This window comes from Dictyostelium discoideum, assembly GCF_000004695.1.
Source record: "Dictyostelium discoideum AX4 chromosome 2 chromosome, whole genome shotgun sequence".
NCBI classification, from domain to species: Eukaryota; Evosea; class Eumycetozoa; order Dictyosteliales; family Dictyosteliaceae; genus Dictyostelium; species Dictyostelium discoideum.
In genome coordinates this window covers 6902811-6928798 of record NC_007088.5, presented here as the reverse complement: position 1 = coordinate 6928798, position 25988 = coordinate 6902811, and the positions used below count along the sequence as shown (strand labels likewise).

Here is a 25988-nt window from a genome sequence, read left to right as displayed (position 1 = left end):
AAAAAAGAGGGAAATTGTCAAATAAAAAATTAATAAATTTTGGAATGTTTGGCTATAAGATAGTTTTTTTTTTTTTTTTTATATTCTAAATGTTATTTATTTATTTTTTTAATTAATTTATATAATGGTGAAATTTAAATATTGATTTGATAAAATATAAGAATGTGGATGTGGTGAACCGCAGGTACCTTCACAAATTTGCATTTGTAATTGGTATTCACCTGGTGGGAATTCTTCTTGTTCAGAAGGAGTTGCTTGGAAACTGAAAGCGGCACCGTAAATTGAAGGAGCAGCATCAATTATAACTTCAGTTTCACCAAATTGGAAACCTCTTGGGTCAACAACATTCCATAAAATTTCTCCAGTTGCAATAGTGTTGGTTACATTAAATGATACACCAATTTTGAAAGTGTCACCTACATTTCCACTCATTGGATTAATTACAACTTCAGTAATAGTTGCATTTGCTTTATCATTGTATTGACACATTTTAACACTTTCACAAATGTAAATTGGATCTGGGAAAACATCTTGTAATAAATCCATAAAACCATTAATTCCAACTGCATCACAGGCAATAGCACATACCATACATAAAGGAGCAATACCTAATTTATTACAAAGAGCACCACAACTACCAATAACTCCACCATCTAAAATTTAATATTATTATTTTATTTATTATTAAAAAAAAAAAATTTAAATTAGTAAATAAAAAAAATAAATAGGGAATTAAATAATTAATTTATATATTTATAAACATACTAATGGCAATTTCAATAAGTTCATTTAATGAGTCATACATAAAATCAGTACAAAGTTTACATTCTTCGCTTGATGACATAACTTTTGAAATTAATAATATGGTTATTAAAAATAATGATAAAATTTTATTCATTTTTTTAAGACTTGTTTTATTTATTAAGGAATAATTAACTAATAATAAAAAAAAAAAAAAAAAAAAAAAAAAAGTTTATAAAAAAAAAAAAAAACTTAGAAAAAAAAAAAATTAAAAAAAAAAAAGATTAATAAAAAAAAAAAAAATAATAATAATAATAAAGAAAACCGAATTCCATTGATTGATGTTTGCAAAAAAATCATTGAACTCGAAAAAAAAATTAATAACAAAAAGCATTATTATTCAATCTTTAATTGCAATACCACTTAAAAAACTTAATTATGAAAAAAAAAAAAAAGATATTTTAGAAAAGGGTTTTTTTTTATTATAAAATTTTTTTTCCACTTTAAAATTTTTCCCACCTTTTTTTGTTAAGATATTTTAAACAATTGAAACTGATCTTTTTTTTTTATTTTTTTTTTTTTTTTTATTTTTTTTTTATTTTTTTTTTTAATATCGTTGCTAGCCAATTTTTGGAAAAAAATAAATTAAATTTTTTAAAAAAAATAATAAATTACTTGATTATTTGCCTTTTCATCCTTACCTAAAATCATACATTATTTCCAAAATTTATATCACCCAAACCATGGACATTAAAAAAAAAAATTATTTGAACTTCTACTAAGGTATAAAAAATAGTTTTTTATTTAATTATTTTTAAAAGAAAATATTAATGTGAAAAAAAAAAAAAAATATTTAAACACATCATATTATATTTTTCAACTATGTATTGCCTGTGATGCAGTTGAAATAAATGGTTATATGGATTGATTGCAACAATATATTAAAAATTGAACAAATAAAGCTGAGAAATAAAAAAATAATAATAACCCCATCCAACTAATGAAAATGAGTATCTCCAAGAAAACCTGATTTATAATTTTTTTTTTTTTTTTTCCAATTATTTTATTATATTTACTTTTTGATTTTTGAACCCGAACAATAACACCTGAAAATTTAATTAGATAAAAATTAAATAGATAATTTTATTTAAAAAAAAGATATGAATAGATATAATAATATAAATAATAGTAAATCATAAAATTATGAGACCCAATTTATTTAAATTCATTTTTATTAATTTAGTTAAAAATAATTAAGTTGGATTTGAATTTATTTTTTATTTGTTTATTTTGTTTTTTAAAATTTTTTTTTTTTTTTTTAAGAAACCCATAAAAATCAACTAAAATTTCCAGTTATAAATGGAATTTAACTATATGTTTAATGGTCATCCAGTTTAAACCCATTCAAACTCTAGATTGAAAATAAATCTGCCCTACTCAAATTAGAGGATGGTTGGAAAATAAAACAAATACAAATTAATTTGAGCATTGTCCGAATTAATGTGCTCTTCTCCAATGGCCAAAAAATGCTGAAAAAAATAACACTACTAAAAATTCTGGAAAAATGATAATATCTTAATCTGATATGTTAAAAAAAAAAGTAACTCCACTAAAAATCAAACTCGACCTGGTGTTCAAAAAAAAAAAAAAAATAAAAAAAAAAAAAAAAAAAAAAAATAAAAAGAACAAAAAAAAATACACTATTGTTAAAAATAGAATACTAATTAATTTAATAAAAATATTAAAATATTTTAATTTTTTAAGTCTTTTAACAATTTTTAAAAAAAGGATTTTTTGATTGATTGGAATAGTTTTTAATAACTAAAAGAATAGTTGCTAAAAATTGGAGGTCCTACTGTACCTTTTGGTCTTGAAATAAGATACATCCCACTAGCAGTGAAATCTGATGCTAATAGGTTATTAGAATGTTAATTTTAAAAGAAATAATAAAAAAAAAAAAAAAAAAAAAAAAAAATTCTTACCCAAAGTTTTATTTCTTCCACTATGTAATTGCATTTTTTGAAAATATTTCAAACACTTGCCTAGAAAAAAATGATTTAAAAAATAAAGAAAAATAAAAATAAAAAGAAAAAAAAAAAAAACAATTCTTTAAATAAAAAACATTTTAAACGTCATTTTCAAAAAATTTCAAAAAAAAAATAAAAAAATAATAATAATTATAATCGAAAACTGATTGCTTGGATTTTTTTTTTTATTGTTTTTAAAAATTAATTTTTCGTTTCTAAACAGACAATTTAAAAACAATAAAAAAATAAATTTGAGAATATACCGAAGAGTCATTTTTTTTTTTTTTCGAGGTTTTAAATAATCATGGTGAGGTGAATGAAAAAAAAAAAAAAAAAAATTTAAAAAAAACTAAATTAAAACAATTATCAGTTGGTAGCAAAAATAAAAAAAAAAAATTTAAAAAAATAAAAATTAAGTCAATAAAAAAGATTGGCTGTTTATTCATTTTTTATTTGTGTTTAATTTTAATTTTTCCATTTTCCAAATTTTGTACAGATCTACCATGGTGTGGGAACCAGGAAATTTAAAGGTTTCTAAAAATACACATCTGGTTGAAGAAAATTTTAAAGATACTGTTCTTTTTTTTTTTCAACAAAAAAGTAAAAGCTTTATAATTTTTATTTATTTTAAATTAAATAATAAATTTTTTTTTTGTTTTTTTTTTTTTTTTTTTATTTTTTTTTTATTTTAAGGTCTAAATCCAACTGTACCATTTACAATTCCCACTGTTGGTGAGCTTGTTGTGGTTGGTGCCAAAAACGTTGTTTTAACTGGACCACTTAGAGCTAATTTAAAAACAAATTTAAATTAATATATATATATATAAAAATAAAAATAAAAAAAAATAAAAATTTAAAAAAAAATAATAAAAATAAATCTTACTTTGTTTGTTTTTTCCTCCTAAAAAAGAATCAAATATCATCATTGTTTTTTCCTATAAGATTAAAAATAAAAAAAAAATTAAAAATGAAAGAAAAAAAAAAAAAAAAAAAAAAATTTTTATCCAAAAGTCACGAAAATAAAATAATATCAAAAAATAATAAAAAAATAAAAAAATAAAAAAATAAAATTGGATTTCGGTTCAAAACAAAATTTTTTATAAAAAAAAAACCATTTTAATTTTAAAAAATTAATTTTATTTTGAAAGAAATAAAAAAACTTTCAAATTTCCTTTTAATACTTTAAAACTTTGTTTTTGAATACCAAAACTTAATAGATGAAGGAGAACTGAATCAAATTGGGGCAATAAAAAAAAAAAAAAAAAAAAAAAAAAATCTGACCCATGATTCATTTTTTTTAATATATTTCAGACACTTGGATTAGGAAAAAATAAAATAATTAAGAAAGATAAAGAAAAATATATTAAATATCATTTGTACAAGAAATATCAAAAAAAAAAAAAAAAAAAAAAAAAAATAAAAAAAATAAAAAAAATATTATTTGAAAATTGATTGTTTAAATTATTTTTTATTTTAAAAAAAATTGATTTTTCATTTCCAAACAGACAATTTAAAAACAATAAAAAAAAAATAAAAAAATAAATTTGGGAATATACCGTTTTTTTTTTCGAGGTTTTAAGTAATCATGATTGGGTGAATAAAAAAAAAAAAAAAAAATTATAAAAATTGTAAGTTGGTTGAAAAAAAAAAAATAAAATAAATAAAAAAGTTGATCTGTTTATTTGCGTTAAATTTCAATTTTTCTATTTCCCAAATTTAGTTTAAATCTATCATGGTGTGGGAACCAGGAAATTTACAGGTTTCTAAAAATACACACCTGGTTAAAGAATGATATAAATAATAAACCTAATTATTTACAATATTTATTAGTTATAATTACTTTATTTAATTTTGTTATATTATTTTTTTAATAAAAAACAAAAAAAAAAAAAATAAAAAAGTAAATAATCAATTTTTTTTTTTTAAAAAAAAAAACAAACAAAATTAAGTTATTGTTGAAAAAAGTATTATATCTTTAATTTTAAAAAAAAAAAAAAAATACCCAATTGTTTATATATGTTTAATTTTATTTTAAATTAAAAAATCTTTTTTTTTTTTTTTTTTTTATTTTTTTTAAGGTTTGAATCCAGGTGTGTAGCTTAAAATTCTTGGGCTATATCCCACTGTTGGTGAGTTTGTTGCATTTGGTGCCAAAAACATTGCTTTACCTGGACCATTTGCAACTAATTTGAATACAAGTTTAAGAATAAAATAAAAAAAAATAAAAAAATAAAAAAAAATAAAAAAAAAAAAAAAAATAAATCTTACCTGATTGTTTGTTTTTTCCTCCTAACCAAACACTATCCCTTTTTTTTTTCTATACTTTTAACAATAAAATAAAAAATAAAAAAAAAATAAAAATTAAACAAAAAAAAAAAATAAAAAAAAAAAAATAAAAAAAAAAAAAAAAAAAATAAAAAATTTTATCCAAAGGTCAAAATAATATCAAAAAAAATAAAAAAATAAAATTGGATTTCATTTCAAAACAGAACTTTTTAAAAAAAAAAACACTGTTTTTAATTTATTTTGCCGAAAGGTTTTGGGTTGTGTGGTTTTTAAGAGCAGTTTGAAAAAAATAAGAAATCAAATGGGGTAATCAAAAAAAAAAAAAAAAAAAATAAAAATAAAAAAAAAAAAAAAATAAAAAAAATAAAGTAATGGATTGAATAGCCCAAATTTTGACTGTTTATTTTTATTTGATTATGCTAAAAATATACCTTTCCCTGCACCTGGTTGAGGAGTTGAGGGTCTTGCTGTAGGTGATGAAACATTTTGTGGTTTTTGTAAAAATGTATATCCTACTTTAATTTTTTTTTTTTTTTTATTAGTTTCACTATTTTTTTTTTTTTTTTTTTTTTTTTTTTTTTTATAAATAATCATACCTCCTCCTAGTTTGTTATTACCATTACCGGTTTTAGATAAACTTGATAAACTCTCCATAATTATTGATATTAAAAAAAGTGATTGGATTGGTTTTAGTGAAAAAATAATAAAAAAAAATATTAAAAAAAAAAAAAAAAACAAAAAAAAAAAGATATTTTTAATCAAAAAAAAAAAAAAAAAAAAAAAAAAAACAAAAAAAAACAAAAAAAAACAAAAAAAAAATCTATTTAACAAGATAAAAAAAAAAAAAAAAATAGCCAACCATTAGCTTTAGAAAAAAGGAATTTTTTTTTAAAAAAAAAAAAAAAATAAATACATATAAGGTTGGTGTTTTCATTTTCAAATAATGAAATATAAAGTTTGTGAACAACTATTTTTTATTTTTTTTTTTTACTTTTTTTTTTAAAAAATCTAGGCTAAAAATAAAAAACAATAAAAAAAAAAGTTAAAAAACCTCTGCTGTTGCTTAATGATACAGATACTGAATTTAAAGTAGTGTTTATTAATTGTAACAGCGCCAGCTAAAAATTTTTACAGTGGATAATTTTTTTTTTTTTTTTTTTTTTAAAAAATTATTCTTTGATACAAACTTAAGTTAATCTTTGGGCATTCCCCCTCCACACCATGAATCATTTTTTTGGTAAATGCAAATAAAGAAATATTACAAAGATTAATGAAACTAAAACAATATGGAAAAAAAAAAAAAAGAAATCTGTTGGGATAAATATTAAAAAATATTATTAGAAAAATTCTTATCCAATATTTTACATCTTCCACCATGCAATTTCATTTTTTGAATATATTTTAAAAATGAATTTTGATTTCCAAATAGATAATCCAAGTTTGTGATATCCCCCTGTTGGCGAGCTTGTTGCGTCTACAAACATTATTTATAACTTGACCATTTGTAACTAATTTGAATACAAATCCAAATTAATATTTTTATAAAAAAAAAAAATTTAAAATTAATAAAATAAATCTTACCTGATTGTTTATTTTTTCTTCCTGTTGGAATTTTAATCATTGTTTTTTTTCCTATATGTTTATCAATAAAATAATAAAAAAAATAAAATAAAAAATAAATAAACAATCATACCTGCTCCTAGTTTGTTATCACCATTACCTGTTTTAAATAGAGATGATAAACTTTACATGATTATTGATATTTAAAAAAAAGTGGTTAAATTGATTTTAGTGAAAAAAAGAATAATAAAAGATATTTTTGTAAAAAAAAAATAAAATTAAAAAAAAAAATTAAAAAAATCAATTCACCGTTTCAAACAAGAAAGGTTCAAAAAAAAACTTTTACATCAGAAAAAAAAAATAACCATTGGCTTTAGGAAAAAGGAATTTTAAAAAAAAAAAAAAAATATATAGTTGTTGTAATTTAAAAATGAGGAAATAATGAAAAATAAAGAAAAATAAAGAAAAATAAAGCTTGTGTGAACAGTCAAGTGACTATTTTATTTTACTTTTTTTTTTTTTTAAAAAAAAATCTAGGCTAAAAATAAACCTCTGCTGTTGCTTGATGATACAGATACTGAACTTCTTAAAGTTGGTGTTGATGGTGTTGATGTATTATTATTTGGAATAGCGCCAGCTAAAAAATTTTAAAGTAAATAATTAATTTATTAATTAATTTTATTTATTTATTTTTTTTTATTTTTTTTACAATAATTCTTTGATACAAACATAAGTTTATCTTTGGCATACCTCCTCCCATACGACGACTCATTTTTTAGATAAATCCAAATTAAGAAATAATACAAAGATTAATGAAACAAATATAAAATATAGAAAATAAAAAAAAAAAATAAAAAAAAAAAATATAAAAAAAAAAAAAAAAAAATAAAAAAAAATAAAAAAAAGTAAAAACTCCGAAAGGAAAGAAAAAAAAAAGAAATCTACTGATCAAAAAATATTTTTATTAGAAAAAAAAAAAAAAATCTGGATATGATTTTTTTTTTTTCCATACACCAAATAATAGAAAAAAAAAAAAAAAAAAAGAAAAATCAACTAGAATATACCAAATAATAAAAAAAAAAAAAAAAAAAAAAAAAAAAAAAATACAAATATTTATTTATTTATTTATTCTTACCTTTAATTTAAATAAAAAATAGATGAGTCAAATTTATTTTTCTCTATTAATTATTTAACACATTTATTTGCACAGCTGTTTTTGAGGTGTGGTGCAAACCACCACATTCTGGTTAATCTAAAAATTTTCAAAAAAAAAAAAAAAAAAAAAAAAAAAAAAAAGAAAAAAAAAAAAAATTAAAAATAAATCAGAAAAAAAATGTATAAAAAAAAAAAACAACTCATTTATAATAAATTATTAAAAAAATAAATAAAAAATAATAAATAATTTACTTTATAGTTTTTTTTAAAATATAGTTATTTTTTTTATTTTAAAAACATTTTTTTTTTTTTTTTTTTTTTTTTTTTTTTCTTTATTATTATTATAATATGACAATGATCAATAATAATAATAATAATAATAATAATAATAATAATAATAATAATAATAATAATAAAAATACAAATGATTATTTATTTTATTATGTTTTTCGTAATAAATATTTATGGAATATAATATCAACATTTTTAAAAAGTGAAAATTCAAATTGGAATTGTTTATTATCGACTATTAAAAATAAGAAATCTAGAAGCAATATTAATAAAATAGAAGAAATCAATAAAATTAATTTGGAAAAAGATAAAATAACATTCATTGATAGAAATTATCAATTTAAGAAATATCAAGATTATACATCTGTTGAATCAATGATTTTAAGTGAAAATATTGGATTATTAAAAGATAAAGTTTTTAAAAACTATAATAATAATAATTCAACAATTAAATTAGATTTTTCAACTCGTTCATATAGATTAATATTTAAAATGATTAGTTTTAAAGATAATAGTGAATTATTTAAAATATTATTCACATTAAAAAGAGATGAAATGGAGAAAATGTTTTTCGTGTTGGACAATGCAGTAGATTCAAGAGACCTTGAAAAAGTTAAATATTTACATGAAATTGAAAATAGTAATAATAAAATTAAAAACAATGATAATAATAATAATAAAAGAGGATATGCATCAACATCATCAATTGATTTAAGTGCACGTCATGGTGATTTAGAGATTTTAAAATTTTTACATGAAAATAGAAAAGAAGGTGCAACTGTTAATGCAATGGATTTGTCAGCCCAATATGGTCATTTAGAAGTAGTTAAGTTTTTACATGAGAATAGAGCAGAGGGTTGTACAAAAAATGCAATTTCAATGGCTGTTGAAAATGGTCATTATGAAATTGTAAAATTTCTTTGTCAAAATAGAACTGAAGGTTTTTCACAACATACAATCAGTAGAACTAAAAATCAAAATATTTTAAAATTATTAACCGATTTTCAATCATTACATGGTGGTTTTATTGGTAAAAAAAATAAATTAATCGAACAACAACTGCAACAACAACTGCAACTACAACAACAACAACTACAACAACAACCAAAGTATCTTATTAATGAAAATGATATAATAAATGTAAATGTAAATAGTAATAATAATAATAACAATAATAAAAGTTCATATTGGTCATTTTTTAAATGGGATTCATTATTTAGTAGTAATAAGAATAATGATGATGATAATAATTTAAATATAATAGTTGAACAACCAATAACTTCAGAATTAGAGAATCAAAGATCTTTAGCTTTATCAATTTCAGAATTTGAAATTGTTGGTTAAACAAAATAAAAAAAAAAAAAAAAAAAATTTTATCTTTTTTTTTTTTTTTCTTTTTTTCTAAACAATTAATTATATATTCTCTTTTTTTTTTTAATTTATTTTTAAATTATTTGTGAATATTTTTTTTTTTTTTTTTTTTATGTCGTGATTGCATTTTAAAATGTAAAATAAAATTTTAACCCGTTTTATTATGAGAGGATAGGTGGGTTCCAAACAAAACAAAATTATTTGAAAAAAAAAAAAAATAAAAAAAAAAAAAAATAAAAAAAAAAATAAAAAATAAAAAAAAACTCGATCATATTTAAATTTTTTTTTTTTTTTTTTTTTTTTTTTTTTTTAATTATTCTTTTTATTTATTTTTTTGTTATAATTCATACATTTTGAAGTATTACTTTTTTAAAATGATTGAATTATCAACTACATCACCAGCATATAATGCTATGGTTTCATATGAAAATCAAACCTCAAAAGCAAGTTCAAATACAATCATAGTTTATAAACCAATATCAGATCATATTGTATTGGATGGTATGGTTTTAACAGAAGATGAAATTCAACAACGTCAAAGAGAAAAAACAGAAACATTAATGTATTCAACAAAAGATGCTGTAACAATTGATTCAATATTTAAACATATTGTAAATAATCAAATTAAGTAAGTATATTTTTAAAAAAAAAAAAAAAAATTTATATTATATTAATTTTTTAATAATAATAATAATAATAATAATTTAGTATAATTCATGAATTTTATAAATTTATTGAAAAAGATCAATATGAATCAATGTCAAAATTAATTATTACATTTTCAATTGGATGTAATAATGCATTAAGAATATTAAGATATTTTATATATACAGATATTAAAGAGGATGTTAATAATATTAATAGAAATTATTCATTTTCATCATTGTTAATATCAAATTATTTGGAGAAAACATGTCAACAATATATAAAGGATGTATTGAGACAATTTGTATTACAATTAGTTCAAGATAAAGCAATAAATTTTAAATATGATTTAGAGAATTCAGAGAATGTGGTGATTCATAATGAATTTAGTAATTTAATAGTGTGGAGTAATCGATTGAGTGAGATCATCACTAGTCAAGAATCATTGGATAAAATGCCAATGTCGATTAAAGTGATTGCAATGTTTTTCCATGAAATATGGCCACAAGATGATCAAGGTGGTCAAGGTGTTTCCAATTTCTTGATTAATAAATTATTTGTACCAGCATTGATTTCACCACAACTCTATGACTTGATACCACCGCAAATTCATTTAAATAGTAGATCAACATCCAATTTATCAATACTTGCAAGATACTTGTCAACTTGTATTACAACTTATTCATCTGATGAATATCAAGAAGTATTCGATTGTAATCAATCATTGTTACAATGTAAACAAAAAATAAAACAAACTTTTAAAGAGAGTCAATATTTTAAATCTGTATTATCAGCTAGGTTCTCTACACAATCTTATCAATATACCAATGAAGCTCCAATGAGCCAATTACATTTCCTTCATCGTATACTTTGTAATGAGAAATCAACAATACGTCAAATGTATCAATCTATGGAAGCAGCATCTGAATTTGAAAAGTTGATGGATTTATTAGCAGATTATAACTATCGTGTATCCTATCAATTGTTAACAACACCATCAGAGATTAAATCTGTTAAATCTTATATGGATTCAAAGAATGAGGAAATCTCATACATTGGTTATATTCAAAAGAATGGAAAGAAAGGTTTTGTAAAGAGAATATTGGTAGTTGGTATCTATAGAATTGTAACATTTAAAATGAATGGTAAATTGGCAAGAGACGGCCATATATTGGATTTACAAGAGATTGTATCACAAAATAATCAACAATATGAATTGATTTTCAAGGGTCATCGTATTCATGCAACCACTGAGGAATGTGATCATACCATCACATGTATTCGTCGTATCTATGAGTATTGTCTTTACAATTGGCCATATGCTTTGAAAATGAAATTAAAGATTCAACCATCATCTCGTTTGGAGGCAATGTCACCACCTGACCATACGCCAACCTCGGCAATGGTGGGTGCATACAAATGCCTTTGCTCCTACTATTCCATACCAATTAAACAAACCATAGCTTGGTATATCGAACATGCATTTAAAGATCCAAAATATAAAGTATTCAATTTGAAAGTTTTCACTAAACATACACGTGACCTACCAACCAATCAAGAATTGATACCATTAATTCATTCATTACGTTACGATTGGTTCTTTGAAGAATTCATCATTAAAGAATATAAATTGGATAATAAAGATTTATTAAATGAAATTGGCTCAATGTTATCATCAAATTCAACAATCAATAAATTAATTCTCTCAAATTTATCATTACCAAAGGAATTTATGATGACATTATTCGATACGATTCAGTCACAGAAATCTTTGAAATTGACTTTATTAGATATTAGTAATAATCAATTGGATGATAAATCATTAAATTCTTTCTTTTCATATCTTCAATATGGTAATACCAATGGTTTGATTCATTTGAATTGTCAATCTATTGGAATTAAAGAATCACATATTAAACCATTCATAGATTCACTTAGAAGAGGTAATTTAAATTCTTTAACAAGTTTAAATATTTCAAATAATAAAATCAATGACCAAGCTATGGAATTATCGAAATGGTTAACTAATGAAGGTAAATCTTTGAAAAATTTAGATTTATCTGAAACTTTATTAAAAATTAAATTCTTTCAATTTAATGATCAATCATCTTGTTTAGAGAATTTAAATTTAAATAGAAATTTATTTCGTTCAAAAGAGGATACACAATCACTTTCAAACTGTTTATCAAATTTACCAAATTTATTAACCCTATCATTAAATAAAACAATGATACCATCAGATTCAATTAAAGAGATTTTATCATTTTTGTGTGGTGCTAATAATAATAATAATAATAAAAATGAATTATTTTCAAATTTAATAATATCAGAAAATTCAATTCAAAGACCATTGATTACAAATATGATCTCAATGAATGCTTTTAATTTAATTAAGGAAATCGATTTTTCTGATAATGATTTAACCGATGGTGGTATTAAAGAACTTTGTCGTTCATTATATGGTAATCAAATAATTACAAGTTTAAATATAAATGGTTGTTTTAGAGGTAGTGCCGGTGCTCAAAGAAGTAAGGCAATCTCTGCTTTGTCATCTTTCATTAATTCAAGTTCATCATTGGAAACATTGTTAATGAGAGGTGGTCAAAAATCAAATCAACAATTACAACGTTGTATTGTACCTTTGTTATTATCATTGGCTGCAAATTTAAATACTCGTTTAAAGAAATTGGATATCTCAAATCATCAATTCTCAAATTTCGGTGCTAATGCTCTAAGTAAAGCTATCATTTTAAATAAATCAATCTCTACTCTAATTTTAGATAATAATTCAATTGGTACAATTGGTTATGCAAATTTAAAGAATTCATTAAAACAAAATTATACTATCAAAGAATTACCAATTCCATTATTTGATTTAACTGAAACTTTAAAATATGGTGGTACATCTTTAATTGAACAAAAGAAATTACGTTCTTTATTATTTAAAATTGAATTATATTTATCAAGAAATCAATCATTATAAAAAAATAAAAAAAAAAATAAATAAATAAAATAAATAAAGAAAAATTATTTGTGTTTAAAAAAAATGATGGAAAAGTAATTTTAAAATGAAAAATCATTTTAGGTTTAGAAAAGATGACGCATTTGGAAAAGTGGGGTGACTTTTCGGGTAGGTTTTGTTTTTTTTTTTTATTTTTATTTTTTTTATTTTTTTTTATTTTTATTTTAATTTTTTTTTTTTTATAGTTTTTTTTTTTTTTAAATTTTTTTCATTTTCACTTTCTAGATATTTCCAAATAAAAATTTTTTTTTTATTTTTTTTTATTTTATTTTATCTCTATTTATATATATAAAAAAAAAGGTACAAAATGAAACTTTTATACGCATTATTAATTTTAGTTGTTTTATTTATTAGCAGTACTGTTGCTAAGGTTTCAAAGTATGTACTTTTTTTTTAAAAAAATAAATAAATAAATAAATAATTAATTTTTTTATTATTATTATTATTACTATTATTATTATTTTAGACCAACCAACCAAACAGTTGAAGAAAGGGTTAGAGAAGCAGTTAAAATATATGAAAATAATTGGAGTGGTTTCCCAATTAATTGTAGAAAGATGGTAGATACATTATCAGCAGATGGTGTACTTGAATATCCAACTGGTAAGAACATTATTAGTGGTGGACATAAAAGAATCTATAATAGATGTGAAGCATTAATTTCAGAGAATTTCTCACAAATGATTACATACACTCATGAACCATTATATATCATTGGTCGTGAAGTTGCCTTTGAAAGAACCACTGCTTTCGTCACAAAAACAAATTGTAGATTCCATAATAGAGGTATTGTAACAATTAAATATGATAAAGATTACAAGATTAAACAACTCAAAGATTACTTTAACGTTGATGAATTACTCGCAAAATATGAATCTTGTCAATTCCCAGGTACTGATCTCCCAGATATTAATGCCGGTAATACAAATGAAGATAAACCAGCTACTGAAAATACTGCTGAAAAACCAATCGAACCAACAAAATCTGAAAAACCAATTAAAGATGAATTGTAAATAAAATTAAAAATTAAAAAATATAAATAGTACTTTTTTGTTTTTTCAAATTTGACATTAAGAAAAAAAAATACCAATTCAATCAAATCAATAGTACTTTTTTTTTATATATAAAAAATATATTCGCTCTGTTCCTTAAAAATAAAAAAACAATTGTCCAAAAATGGATTATAATGAAATATTTGATTGAAAAAAAAAAAAAAAAAAAAAAAAAAAAAAAAAAAAAACCAGACCAGAACAATCCATTTTATTAATATTTTATATCATTTTGGGGTATTTTGGAGTGCTATGTTTTTATATACAAGTTCATATTTTGAATAAATTAAATTATATCATTGCTTAAAAAAAAAAAATTAAAAATTAAAAATTAAATAAAAAAAAAAAAAAAATGAAAATATTTTTTTTTTAAAGTTAGAAAGTTTTCATTAATGTGATATTTTTTTTTTTTTTTTATTTTTTTTTTTCGTTTTTTAAAAAAAGATATCAAAAAAAAAAAAAAATATGAATTCAATTTTTAATAAAATTTTAAAAAAAACAATTAAAAAAAATAATTTAATAATAAAGAGGAATTTTGGAAAATATAATAAAAATAGTATAAAAGAGATATTAGATAATTTACCAAATCCAGATATTGAAAAATTTAAATTTTTAAATAATGAAGAAAATGATAAATATTCATTTTTAAAGAATGAAAAATCAAAACAATTTAAAGGTCAATTGGATAGTTTAAGATTTCCACATGAGATTTATCAAGATCAATTAGAGGGATTAGAAGAAGAGGAAGCAAAAGAAGAGGGACAACAACAAGGTAAAAAAGAATATCTTTCAATGAGTGGATTAAAAGCTACAATTCATTCGAAATCAGGATCAGTATTTGAAGGTCAAGTTAATGCTCAAGGTATACCAAATGGATTTGGTGAATTAGAATTAAAAAATGGTGATTTCTATTTAGGTTATTTTGAAAATGGTAAAAAACATGGTAAAGGTAGGTTAATTTCAGTGAGTGGTTGTCAATATGATGGTGATTGGAAAGATGATATGCATGATGGTGTTGGAAGATTCGATGAGAATGATAAGGGAATCTCTTATCAAGGTGAATGGAAAGAGAATGAACGTCATGGTAAAGGTGTATTATCTGATCCAAAATCAGAGATTAAAGGTATTTGGGAACATGATCAATTGATATTTGGTCATGAAGTTAAAAAGGATATGCCATTGGAATACTATGGTGAATTTAAAAATGATCAATGGCATGGTAATGGTAAAGTATCATTCCCTGATGGTTCAATCTATCAAGGTGAATTTGAAAATGGTTCACCATCTGGTAAAGGTAAATTTATTAAAATTAAAAATAATCAAGCACAAGAGGTACTCGACAATTTCGATCCTCTAGAAGAAGATAAAAGAGAATTACAAATCACTGAAAATGATAATTGGGCCAATGGTGTAATCTCTGGTGCCGGTAGAATTTTTACAAAAGGTTGGTGTTGTGAAGGTGTTTGGAATAATAATGAATGTCAATCTGGTAGATTAATGATCCAAGGTTATGGTATCTATGAAGGTGATATCAATAGAGACCTTCTACCACATGGTAATGGTAAAGAGTATTTAGATAATGGTGATTACTATAATGGTCAATTCATAAATGGTGAACGTAATGGTTATGGTGAAGCTATTTGGACCGATAATTCACAATATCTAGGTCAATGGATACGTGGTTTACGTGTTGGTAAAGGTAAAATCTCAATTTCTGGTGATATCACTATTGATGGTGAATTTAAAGAAATCCTCCTAGATAATGGTCAAACAAAATTAAATGCAAAAGGTACTTTAACAAAACCTGATGGTTCAGTTTATATAGGTGAGCTAGAAGATGGTTTAGCTTCTGGTTATGGTGAATTTAAATCAAATGATCCTTCTTCACCATCTTTAAAAGGAATTTGGATGAAAGGTAATTTAATTAAACAAGAATAAATTTAAAATAAATAAATAAAAAAATAATAAATCAAGTTCTCTTTTTGGGTACTTGTTCTCATTAATTTTATTGGTTATTATTTTTATTTTTTTGATTAATTTAAAAGGATTTCTCTTTTCCATTTTTATTTTTTTCTAAACACTTTTTACATTTTTTTTTTTTTATTTTAAATTTAATCAACAAAAAAAAAATCAATCACTAAAGAATACTTTAAAAAAGAAAGAAATATTTTTAAATTTTTTAAATTTTTATTTTTAATAATAATAAATTTATTTTTTTAATGATACTTCTAAAACATTGTTCAAATTTATAAATAAAAAAGGTATATAAATTAATAGTTTTTTTTTTTTTATTTTCTTCATTTAATTATCAAAATATAAAATAAAAAGATGAAACAACTCTTGTTAATTATTTCTTTAATATTTATATGCTTAAATAATATTTCAATTTGTCAAGTTTACCCAACTGATGAAATTAAAGATGTTAGAGGATATTGTTTAACCTCACCAAAAAATGTAGGTGAAAAGATTACAATTGAAAATTGTATACATTCTCAAACAACAAATAATGATCAACAACAAAGACTACAACAGTTATGGACATTTTCATTAGGTAATAAAAACTATCCAACACTTGAATCTTTAAGTGGATTATGTGCACAAATTTCAAATAACACTTTAATTGCAATTCAATGCACAACAACATATAGTTCAAATTCATTCTTTTCTGCTCGTTACATTGATGGTGCATTCTTAATTAAATCTATAAAATCTCAATCGTGTTTACAAAGTTCTTTTAAAATTGGGGAATCACCTTTTTTCACCAATAATTGTGATGGTGATGAAAATCAAAAGTTTTTTATTGATTTAACTTTTAAAGAATTTTGTAAATATAATCTAATTAATTTTTTATTTTTTTTTTATGTAATATTGATTTATTAATATTTGTTTATTTTTATTTTATTTTTACTTTTTTAAATTTATAAAAAAAACAGCACCAGTTTATAATCAAAATAAAATTCCATTAACAATGTCATTGTCAAATGTGAATTATTTCCTTGACAGTAATGACGTAAATTCTCAATCTGGTGTTTACAGAGGTTGGGAAAGAGAGTTACCAGGTTTAATAGTAAAGTTTAATACTGATTGCACTTTAACCATTTCTGAGGGTAATTCAGTTGTTTGGAAAAATGTTGAAAGTTCACCAATTGGTTGTTCACCTTCTGCAGTTTTAAAAATGCAAATAGATGGTAATTTATGTACCTATATTCATGAAAATAATCCAAATGCAAATTGGTGTTCAATGACACAAGGATTAAAAGGTCGTTATTTTAATATATTGCCATATGGATCTTATGGAAAGAGTAAGTAAAAAAATAATAATTTTTTTTTAATTATAAAAAATAAATATTAATTATAAAAAAAAGAATGGGGATTAATTATACAATCAGAACAAGGAAAAATGGTATGGGGAAAATGGGGTGAATCAATTTATCCAGATGCAAATTATAATTTAATTCCTGGTAGTTTTATTGATGAAAAATTAGATTCGAATAATAGAATTACTGGAGGTTTAGAATTTATTACAAATGGAAGGTAATATATAAATTTTCATTATAAAAAGTTTAATTCAATTAATTAAATTCTAACTCTGTTTTGTTTAATAATTTTATATAGAGATTATTTAACTTTAGATTATAACACAGGTTTATCTTATTATATTGGTAATCCAACTATTAATAGTAGAAAATTAGTTTGGAGTTCACAAACAAGTGTAAATACAATGTTTCAAAAATATGGTTTTCCATTAACGTTAAAGATTAAAAATGATAGTGCACTTGTTACTACACAATATTTTTTAGAAGGTCAATCAAATTGGGTAGATGTTCCAATATGGATAACTCGAGCACCAATTAAAGGTAGTAGATTCATTCATTTACCAATTTTAAATCAAAATGATATGGATAATTGGGGCTGGGTAATTCAAAATAAAGGATTAAAGATTATATATGGTCATTTTAATTCTCAACCTACAATAATTAGTGGATCAAATAATTTTTTAAATGGTGGTCTCAAGAGTACATTAAATTCAAGTAAACTCTTATATTCAGATGTTTTAAATTTTGGATTACGTTCTGATGGTGTTTTAGAATTTAAAAATTTAATTACTGGTGAATTATTATATCCATTTTCATATTCATCTGTTTTAATTCCAACTTCAATTAATGGTATAATTCAATGTCCATCAAAACAATATTTAGGTTATTGGGATAGTGATAATAATTTTGGTGTTAAAATAGTTGGTTGTCAATTGTATAGAGATACTTGTAAAAAAACTGATTCAACTTCATGTGCTAAACAAGGAATACGCACTCAAAATGACAATGATAAATGTTTCACTTATTATAAATTCTTACCAAACTCATTACCTTTTGGATCAACTACATTAGTAATTCAATATGGATTACCTGAAATAATGTTTATTGGTTATGATAATATTTTAGTTTCAAATTATTTATTTTAAATTTTTTAAAAAAATAAAATCAAATAAAAATATTAATTTTATAAAAAAAAATAAAAAATTTTTACAAATAAACAAATATAGTTTATATTAAAGAATTGTATTTATTAATTTATTTATTTATTTATTTTTTTATAAATTTAATTCAATTTACCCATTGATTGACCTAATTTAACATGTTGACCAGGATTAATATTGAAATCGAATTTTTTATTTTGTGGTACTTCAAAAATCATGATAACAGTTGAACCCATTCTAAAGAAAGCTAATTCACTACCTTTTGAAGAGTTGATTGATGAAGGGTATTGTTTTTTAAAGAATTCATTTTTATGATATTTATGAGATTGATCATTTGTTGAGAGTTCTTTATCGAAATCCATAACGATGGTACCAACATTTGAAGCGCCAACTGGTGTTAATGAATAGAAGCCATACTTCCAATTACCAGTGAGTACAACACGTTCATTCATTGCGAATAATCCAGGAATATTATCTACGGCAACTTTAGCGACAGGGAATAGGTAACCAGGGAAATGATAACGATTTTCAATTTTCCAATCGATTGGTGAATGAATACCATGGTAATCGCCAGGTGATAAATATAAACCAATGTGATAGAGATTCTTTCCTTTTAATTTTGCAATTTCATCAGGACCTAAGAATTGATCCAATGTGTAGGTTAAACCTTTAACTTGTTCCAGTGTATTATTGATATCAACCTTACCATGATAAATTACAGTGCCATCCACTGGTGACACCATATCGGCTTTCTCATCAATTGGTCTTGCTGTTGGTTTTAATCTTCTTGCAAAGAAATCACCCATTGTTGGGTATTCTTCGATTGGTTTCTCTGCTTCATCGATTATAACACCAAAAAGTTTTGCATAACTCTTATAAATTGGTGATCTCATTGATTTTGGTATTTCAATTGATGCTAGTTTACCCCATAAATTTGATGTAACACGAAATGGTATTCTCTTAAATAAATCAACCTTTATAAAATATCGATTTATAAAATAAATTATTATTAAAATTATTAAAAAACTTGTTATTATTTTACAAATTATAATTTCATTTTTATTTTTATTATTATTATAATAATATATTTCACTATTTTTTTTTTTTTTTTTTTTTTTAAAAAAAGATAGAAAAAGAAAAGAATATAAAGTGTGTAAAATTAATTAGAAAAGAAAAGGAAAAGAAAAAGAAAAGAAAAAAAGAAAAAAGAAAGTAAAAAAAAAATAAACTTACCTTGTTATATCCAAGTGCATCAAGAGTGACATATATAGCAGCTACAGTTACTCCTGTAAATATTAAAGCTGGTACTAACTTATTTTTTTTATTATTATTATTATTATTATTACTATTACTATTATCTTTATTACTGTTGTTATTATTATTATTATTATTATTATAATTATGTTGATTATTATTTTTTTGATTATTTAAATCATTGTCAATTGGTTTTTGTGGTTCAGTTGAAAAAGTTCTTTTAAAATTATTTCCAATTATAAATTGTGATTTATATAAATTGTTTGGTGTTTTTAAAAATTTTGAGTATATATTAAATTTAGTTGCTGTTGTTTTGAAAGAAAGCATTTTTTTTTTTTTTTCTTTTTCTTTTTTTTCTTTTAATTAAAAAAAAAAATAAAACAAGAATGAATTTTTTTTTTTTTTCAAAAAAACTCAAATCGGGTGAAAACAATTAAAAAATGAAAAAAATAAAAAATAAAAAAAAAAAAATAAAAAAAAAAAAATTAATAAACGAACGACAAAGATTTTTATACAAAGTGTTTTTTTTTTTTTTCTGTTTTTTTTTTTTTTTTTATTTATAATTATAATTATTTTGTTTGTTTTTTAAATGTGTAAGAAAAAAAAAAAATAAAAATAATAAAAAAAAAAAATAAAAAATAAAAAATAAAGAATTATTATTATTTTAAATATTTATAAACTTGATCCACTTGAATATTCAATTGCCTATAATTATAATTAAAAAAAAAAATAAAAAATAAAAAATAAAAAATAAAAAATGATTATTATTATTATTGTTGATATTATTAGTAAATAGTGTTATTTAAATATTTATATTGTTGTGAATAATAAATGAAAATATTACCTTTTTAATTGGTAAAGATGAAATCCAATCTGAAGGTGTAATGGGTAATAGACCCATACTACTACATTTATAAAGTGTTACACTTAATAAAGCTAATTGAATTACTACAAATGTTAATTTCATTTGAATTATATCACCTTTACAATCATTAAATCTTGAAAACACTTTTTTTTTTTTTTTTTTTTTTTGGTAAATTAGTATTAAATATATATATTAAAAATGAAAATGAAAATGAAAAAAATATAGTTACTTGTATTTGTTTGAAAAATTGCTTTAACAGGATTAATTACAGCATATATAATAACAGGCATTGTGAAAATATTAATACCATTACCAATCATCCATAAAAAGAAACCTGTCATAAATATATTTTTAGCTGGTGATTTTGCTAATTCCCAACCTTTTTTAGCTTTTAATTCCATTTGTTGTTTTGTTGATAATTGTTGTGGCTGTGATGAAACTTGTGGTTGTGATGATGTGGATATTGGTGATTCTGATCCCCCACTTGTTAATGGTAATGGTAAATTATTTTTATCTTTTAAATGTTGTTGTGATGATGAAGATGATGATGAAGAGGATTCAGATATATCTAATGTCCATTTTCTGCTATATGTATTCGATTCTCCACTATTTTTGAAATTTGTCATATCTTTTTACTTTTTTTATTCTTGTTTCTTCACAATTTTTTAATTTGCCAAAATGAAATTTTTTTAAAAAAAAAAAAAAAAAAAAAAAAAAAAGTGAAAAAAATAAAAATAAAAAATAAAAAATAAAAAATAAAAAAATTAATAATAAAAATAAAAATAAAAGTGATCGAGGAATGAAATTATAAATTCAAAATATTGTTTATTTATTTAAATAAATAAATTTTATAAAAAAAAAAAATAAAAATAAAATAAAAAGTGTCTTAATTTTCAAAGTCGTTGATTAGATATTTTCCATTTTTTTTTTTTTTTTTTTTTTTTTTTCCTGCCACAGATGCATATGATATCAGTTGGTGAAAAATAAAAAAAAAAAAAAAAAATTAAAAAAATAAAAAAAAAAAGGAAAAAACTTTTTTGAAAAAAAAAAAAAAAAAAAAACAAAAACAAAAAACATAGTACTTGTTTTTGTGTTGTTTGTTTGTGTGTGTTTTTTTTTTTTTCTAAATATATATTTTTTTTATTTTTATTTTTAATTTTTAAATAATTTTCTATTTTTAATAAAGAGAAGCAATTAAAAAAAAAAAATATAAAAAAAAAAAAAAAATGAATAGATTTTTAGAATTTAGTAACAACTTTTTAGAAGTTGCAGGAAATACAATTAATAATATTTCAAGTAAATCAATAACAGATAATGTTGGTAATGTTTGGGGTAACATTACAGGTGGACGTGTTGGACAAGTCTATGATATCAATGGTAGAAGAGTAACAGAAGTTAAATTAGTAGCAGAAGGTGGCTTTGGTTTCGTTTATTTAGTACGTGATGACTATAATAATATGTATGCTTTAAAAAGAATGTTCATTCAAGAAAGAGAAAGATTAGAAGCAATGAAAAATGAAATTGATGTTATGGTAAATATATATATATATATAAAAATAAAAAATAAAAAATAGAAAAATAAAATAAAATAAAATAAAATAAAACCTAACATTTCTTATTTAATTTTAAAATAGCAAAAATTAAGAAATAATCCAAATATTGTAAAATTAGAAGGTTTTAAAATTAATGAAAATAGAAATACAAGAGAAACTGAAGTTTTAATGTTAATGGAATATTGTAGTGGTGGTAGTGTATTGGATATAATGAATGCAAGAGGAGAGTTTACAAGATTGGAGGAGAGAGAGATTTTAGCTATATTTTCCGATGTTTGTAATGGTGTTTTGGCAATGCACCAACAACAACCACCCATAGCTCATAGAGATTTAAAGATTGAAAATGTTTTATATTGTGAGCATTCGAATCGATACAAGTTGTGTGATTTCGGTAGTAGCACTATCAAAACATTCAACACCGCCACTGAGAGAGGTAAAGCAGAGGACGATATCAATATGTTTACCACACTATTCTATAGGGCACCTGAAATGGTGGATTTGTATCGTGGCCAAATCATCGATGAGAAAGTTGACGTTTGGGCATTAGGTTGTTTACTCTTCAAAATGGCTTTCTATGTAGACCCTTTCGATGGTGGTTCACTTCAAATCATTAACAATAACTATAAAATTCCTGACAATTCAAAGTATTCAAATAATTTCCACAAATTAATTCAATTCATCTTGGTTGCTGATCCAACTCAACGTCCATCAATTAATGATCTTTTAAATTATTTAAATGAGATTAGAGGTTCTTCAAGAAGAGGTTTACAAACTTTTTCTTCAAATAATAATAATAGTAATAATAATAGTAATAATAATAGTAATAATAATAGTAATAATAATAGTGTTAATAATAGTAGTAACAGTATTAATAGACCAATTAGAACTAGTTCATCTTCAAATTCAACTCCAAATTTTAATTCTCCAAATACCAATAACAACAATTACAACAATAATAATAATAATAGTAAAAATTATGGAAATACACCAAACTCAACACCACCAAATGCAAAGAAAAATATCTTTGATATTTTAGGTGATGATACTACTTCTTCAACATCAAACTCAAATAATTCACCTTCAGTTTCTAGAAATAATATCAACAACAATAGTAATAATTTTAATAATAATAATAATAATAATAATAATAATAATAATAATAATAATAATAATAATAATAATAATAATAATAATAATACTAATAATAATAATAGTAATAATAATAATTATAATAATAATAATAATAAATTTGATGAATTCGAATCTTGGGGTAATACACCACTTCAACATCCATCGCCATCAAATTCAAACTCAAATGTAATAATAAATAATACAAATAGTAGTGGTAAGAATAATCAAAATAAATCAAATAGTGGAAATGGTAACTTTTTTGATAATGATTTTGAATTTGAAGGTTTTGTTTCACCAACAACTAATGGTTCCACAAATTTTGAAGTAAACACTACCAACACCAATGTATCATTAAATTCATCAACACATTCATCCTCTTCATTCAATAATAGTAGTAATAATAATAACACTAATAATAGTAGTGTTAGTGTTGGTAGTAGTATCAATAATAGTGGAACTCGTCTAATGAATAATAGTAGTGGTAGTTTGCCACAATCAAGACAATCAAGTTTTAATTCAACACCACAACAACAACAACAACAATTTAATAGTAGTACAAATAGCGGCAGTTATAATAATTTAACATCATCTTTTAATAACTTAAATATATCTACATCTTCATCAGCATCAATCTCTTCTTCAGGTGGTGTTAGTAATAATAGTGATAATTCTTGGAATGTAACATTAACACCTTCACAATCAAATAAAAACTCCACTGGAAATTTAAAGCCTTTAAACAACAACAACAATAACAACAATAATAATAATAATAGATTCGCCAATAATACCAATTCATCAAGAGATTATAGCTTTGATTTCAGCTCACCAAATACCAGTAATAATAATGATTTTGGTTCATTTGTTCAACCATCTTCATCATCAAGCTTAAACACAACACATTTCTCAAAACCAAATTACAATGTTAATTTAAATCAAACAACTTCAATGACAAATAATTATAATAATAATAATTATAACAATAATAATAATAGTAATAATAATAATAATAATTCAAAAGTATTCGACTTTGGTATCCTTTGAAACAATGAATAAAAAAACATAAATTAAGAAAATGATACAAAATAAAAAATAAAAAAAATGTAAAAGAATAAAAAATACAAAAATTCATATGGTTCCAATGTTTTATTACATTTTTTTTCCATGTTTTTATTTTATTTATATTAATGATTATATTAAATTTGTTGTTTAATTTTGTGGGAAAAAAAAAAAAAAAAAACAAGAAAAACTGATCCACAATTATAATTCTATATATAAAAACTTTGATTAAATTCCTTTAAAGAATAAAAAAGCAATAATTCCGTTAAAAAAAAAAAAAAAAAATTTTTAAATTCATATAATTTCTTTTTTTTTTTTTTTTTTTATTATCTAATTTATAAGTTGGTTTTGTTTTTTTTTTTTTATATATATATTTTTTTTTTTTTTTTTTTATTATATTTTTACAAATTCCTATTTAGATTAATCTAAAACCAAACGGAAAAAGTCATTAATTAATAAGAATGAACCATTATTTGAAGCAAGATTGAAGACTTGAACGAATTTTAATTGATTTTTAGCTTCACCATCAATCTATATTTTATAATAATAATAGTATTAATAATTTATTACTTTTAATAACAAATATTGTGAAAATAAATAAAACCTACAATAAGAGTACCAGTGACGGTGATCATAATACCTGGTTGATAAGTTTGTTGACAATCAATACTATTGATTTTTCTATTGGTTTGTTGGAATGGTAATTCAACAATATGCTTAACAATTGCGTCAGCACCTGATAAAAATTTACCTTCCCATGTTAAAGTTGTTTGTTGTTGCTTTATTTTTTTATTTTTTATTATTTTTATTTATTTTTAGTTTGGGTGGGTTTTATAAAATAAAAGAATTAGTAAATATTTTGGGAAAAAATAAAAATAGAAAAATAGGAATTAAAAAAAAAAAAAAAAAAAAAACCTACATAGATTTGGGTTAAACCTGCACGATTTGAGTCAAAAATACCATAATAATGCTCAACGAATTGTTTTCCTACGCCGACAACTTGTGGGTCTACTGATTGCATGTTTTGTATGTTGAGTTTTAAAAAATGATGATGAAAATAAAAAAAAAAAAAAAAAAAAAATTTTTTTGTATTTTTCGAATTTTTTTTTTTTTTTGTTTATTTTATTTTATTTTTTTTTTTTTTCGCCACCTTGTGATGAACATCCAGCAAAAAAAAATTGTATTTCTCAAATAAATGTAAAAAATAAGGAAATGAAAAAAAAAAAAAAAAAAAAAAAAAAAAAAAAAGACCCATTTTTTTGAGGAGATCTTTTATCTCTGTCTATTGGTTCCAAAAAACAATAAAAAAAAAAAAAAAAAAAAAAAAAAAAAATTAAATCAAACAACAACTACCACAAGTAATTGGAACAAAGAGTAATAATTTTTTTTTTTTTTTTTTGGTTTTTTTTTTTGTGTAAATATATTGTTTTATTTTTATAATTTTATTTTTTTAGAAAGTTAATTTAGAACAATATTGATTTTATGTGAAAAGATTTTAACTAATA

At 21.5% G+C, this 25988-nt stretch overlaps 12 protein-coding genes across 12 annotated transcripts; 5 read left to right on the top strand and 7 right to left on the bottom strand.

The window, feature by feature from the left end:
• Positions 1-117: 117 nt before the first annotated feature.
• Positions 118-898, bottom strand: ctnC (hypothetical protein; the record flags this gene model as incomplete). The annotated part of the gene is made up of 2 exons (XM_638043.1): positions 118-653; positions 766-898. 2 exons carry the CDS (start codon positions 896-898, stop codon positions 118-120), a joined length of 669 nt encoding a protein of 222 aa, XP_643135.1.
• Positions 899-3456: 2558 nt separating this feature from the next.
• On the bottom strand, positions 3457-4060 carry DDB_G0276507 (hypothetical protein; the record flags this gene model as incomplete). The annotated part of the gene is made up of 3 exons (XM_638042.1): positions 3457-3554; positions 3652-3703; positions 3929-4060. The coding sequence occupies 3 exons, from the start codon at positions 4058-4060 to the stop codon at positions 3457-3459; spliced, it is 282 nt and encodes a 93-aa protein (XP_643134.1).
• Positions 4061-5468: 1408 nt separating this feature from the next.
• On the bottom strand, positions 5469-5988 carry DDB_G0276505 (hypothetical protein; the record flags this gene model as incomplete). Its single annotated transcript, XM_638041.1, has 5 exons — positions 5469-5569; positions 5651-5702; positions 5854-5874; positions 5914-5919; positions 5968-5988. 5 exons carry the CDS (start codon positions 5986-5988, stop codon positions 5469-5471), a joined length of 201 nt encoding a protein of 66 aa, XP_643133.1.
• A 1159-nt stretch (positions 5989-7147) lies between these two features.
• On the bottom strand, positions 7148-7386 carry DDB_G0276433 (hypothetical protein; the record flags this gene model as incomplete). Its single annotated transcript, XM_638040.1, has 2 exons — positions 7148-7251; positions 7344-7386. The coding sequence occupies 2 exons, from the start codon at positions 7384-7386 to the stop codon at positions 7148-7150; spliced, it is 147 nt and encodes a 48-aa protein (XP_643132.1).
• Positions 7387-8117: 731 nt separating this feature from the next.
• DDB_G0276435 (hypothetical protein) lies at positions 8118-9404 on the top strand (the record flags this gene model as incomplete). Its single annotated transcript, XM_638039.1, has 1 exon — positions 8118-9404. The coding sequence occupies one exon, from the start codon at positions 8118-8120 to the stop codon at positions 9402-9404; it is 1287 nt and encodes a 428-aa protein (XP_643131.1).
• A 401-nt stretch (positions 9405-9805) lies between these two features.
• Positions 9806-13059, top strand: DG1112 (RasGTPase-activating protein; the record flags this gene model as incomplete). The annotated part of the gene is made up of 2 exons (XM_638038.1): positions 9806-10059; positions 10140-13059. The coding sequence occupies 2 exons, from the start codon at positions 9806-9808 to the stop codon at positions 13057-13059; spliced, it is 3174 nt and encodes a 1057-aa protein (XP_643130.1).
• Positions 13060-13405: 346 nt separating this feature from the next.
• Positions 13406-16085, top strand: DDB_G0276561 (hypothetical protein; the record flags this gene model as incomplete). The annotated part of the gene is made up of 3 exons (XM_638037.1): positions 13406-13476; positions 13565-14107; positions 14705-16085. The coding sequence occupies 3 exons, from the start codon at positions 13406-13408 to the stop codon at positions 16083-16085; spliced, it is 1995 nt and encodes a 664-aa protein (XP_643129.1).
• A 390-nt stretch (positions 16086-16475) lies between these two features.
• DDB_G0276437 (hypothetical protein) lies at positions 16476-18609 on the top strand (the record flags this gene model as incomplete). The annotated part of the gene is made up of 4 exons (XM_638036.1): positions 16476-16971; positions 17081-17449; positions 17513-17681; positions 17763-18609. 4 exons carry the CDS (start codon positions 16476-16478, stop codon positions 18607-18609), a joined length of 1881 nt encoding a protein of 626 aa, XP_643128.1.
• A 137-nt stretch (positions 18610-18746) lies between these two features.
• On the bottom strand, positions 18747-20205 carry DDB_G0276503 (phosphatidylserine decarboxylase; the record flags this gene model as incomplete). The annotated part of the gene is made up of 2 exons (XM_002649128.1): positions 18747-19598; positions 19858-20205. The coding sequence occupies 2 exons, from the start codon at positions 20203-20205 to the stop codon at positions 18747-18749; spliced, it is 1200 nt and encodes a 399-aa protein (XP_002649174.1).
• Positions 20206-20550: 345 nt separating this feature from the next.
• On the bottom strand, positions 20551-21369 carry DDB_G0295773 (DUF1077 family protein; the record flags this gene model as incomplete). Its single annotated transcript, XM_002649127.1, has 3 exons — positions 20551-20583; positions 20723-20886; positions 20973-21369. The coding sequence occupies 3 exons, from the start codon at positions 21367-21369 to the stop codon at positions 20551-20553; spliced, it is 594 nt and encodes a 197-aa protein (XP_002649173.1).
• A 600-nt stretch (positions 21370-21969) lies between these two features.
• Positions 21970-24468, top strand: DDB_G0276461 (NAK family protein kinase; the record flags this gene model as incomplete). Its single annotated transcript, XM_638034.1, has 2 exons — positions 21970-22275; positions 22378-24468. 2 exons carry the CDS (start codon positions 21970-21972, stop codon positions 24466-24468), a joined length of 2397 nt encoding a protein of 798 aa, XP_643126.1.
• Positions 24469-24903: 435 nt separating this feature from the next.
• Positions 24904-25504, bottom strand: nutf2 (nuclear transport factor 2; the record flags this gene model as incomplete). The annotated part of the gene is made up of 3 exons (XM_638033.1): positions 24904-25014; positions 25092-25262; positions 25403-25504. The coding sequence occupies 3 exons, from the start codon at positions 25502-25504 to the stop codon at positions 24904-24906; spliced, it is 384 nt and encodes a 127-aa protein (XP_643125.1).
• Between the last annotated feature and the right edge of the window lie 484 nt (positions 25505-25988).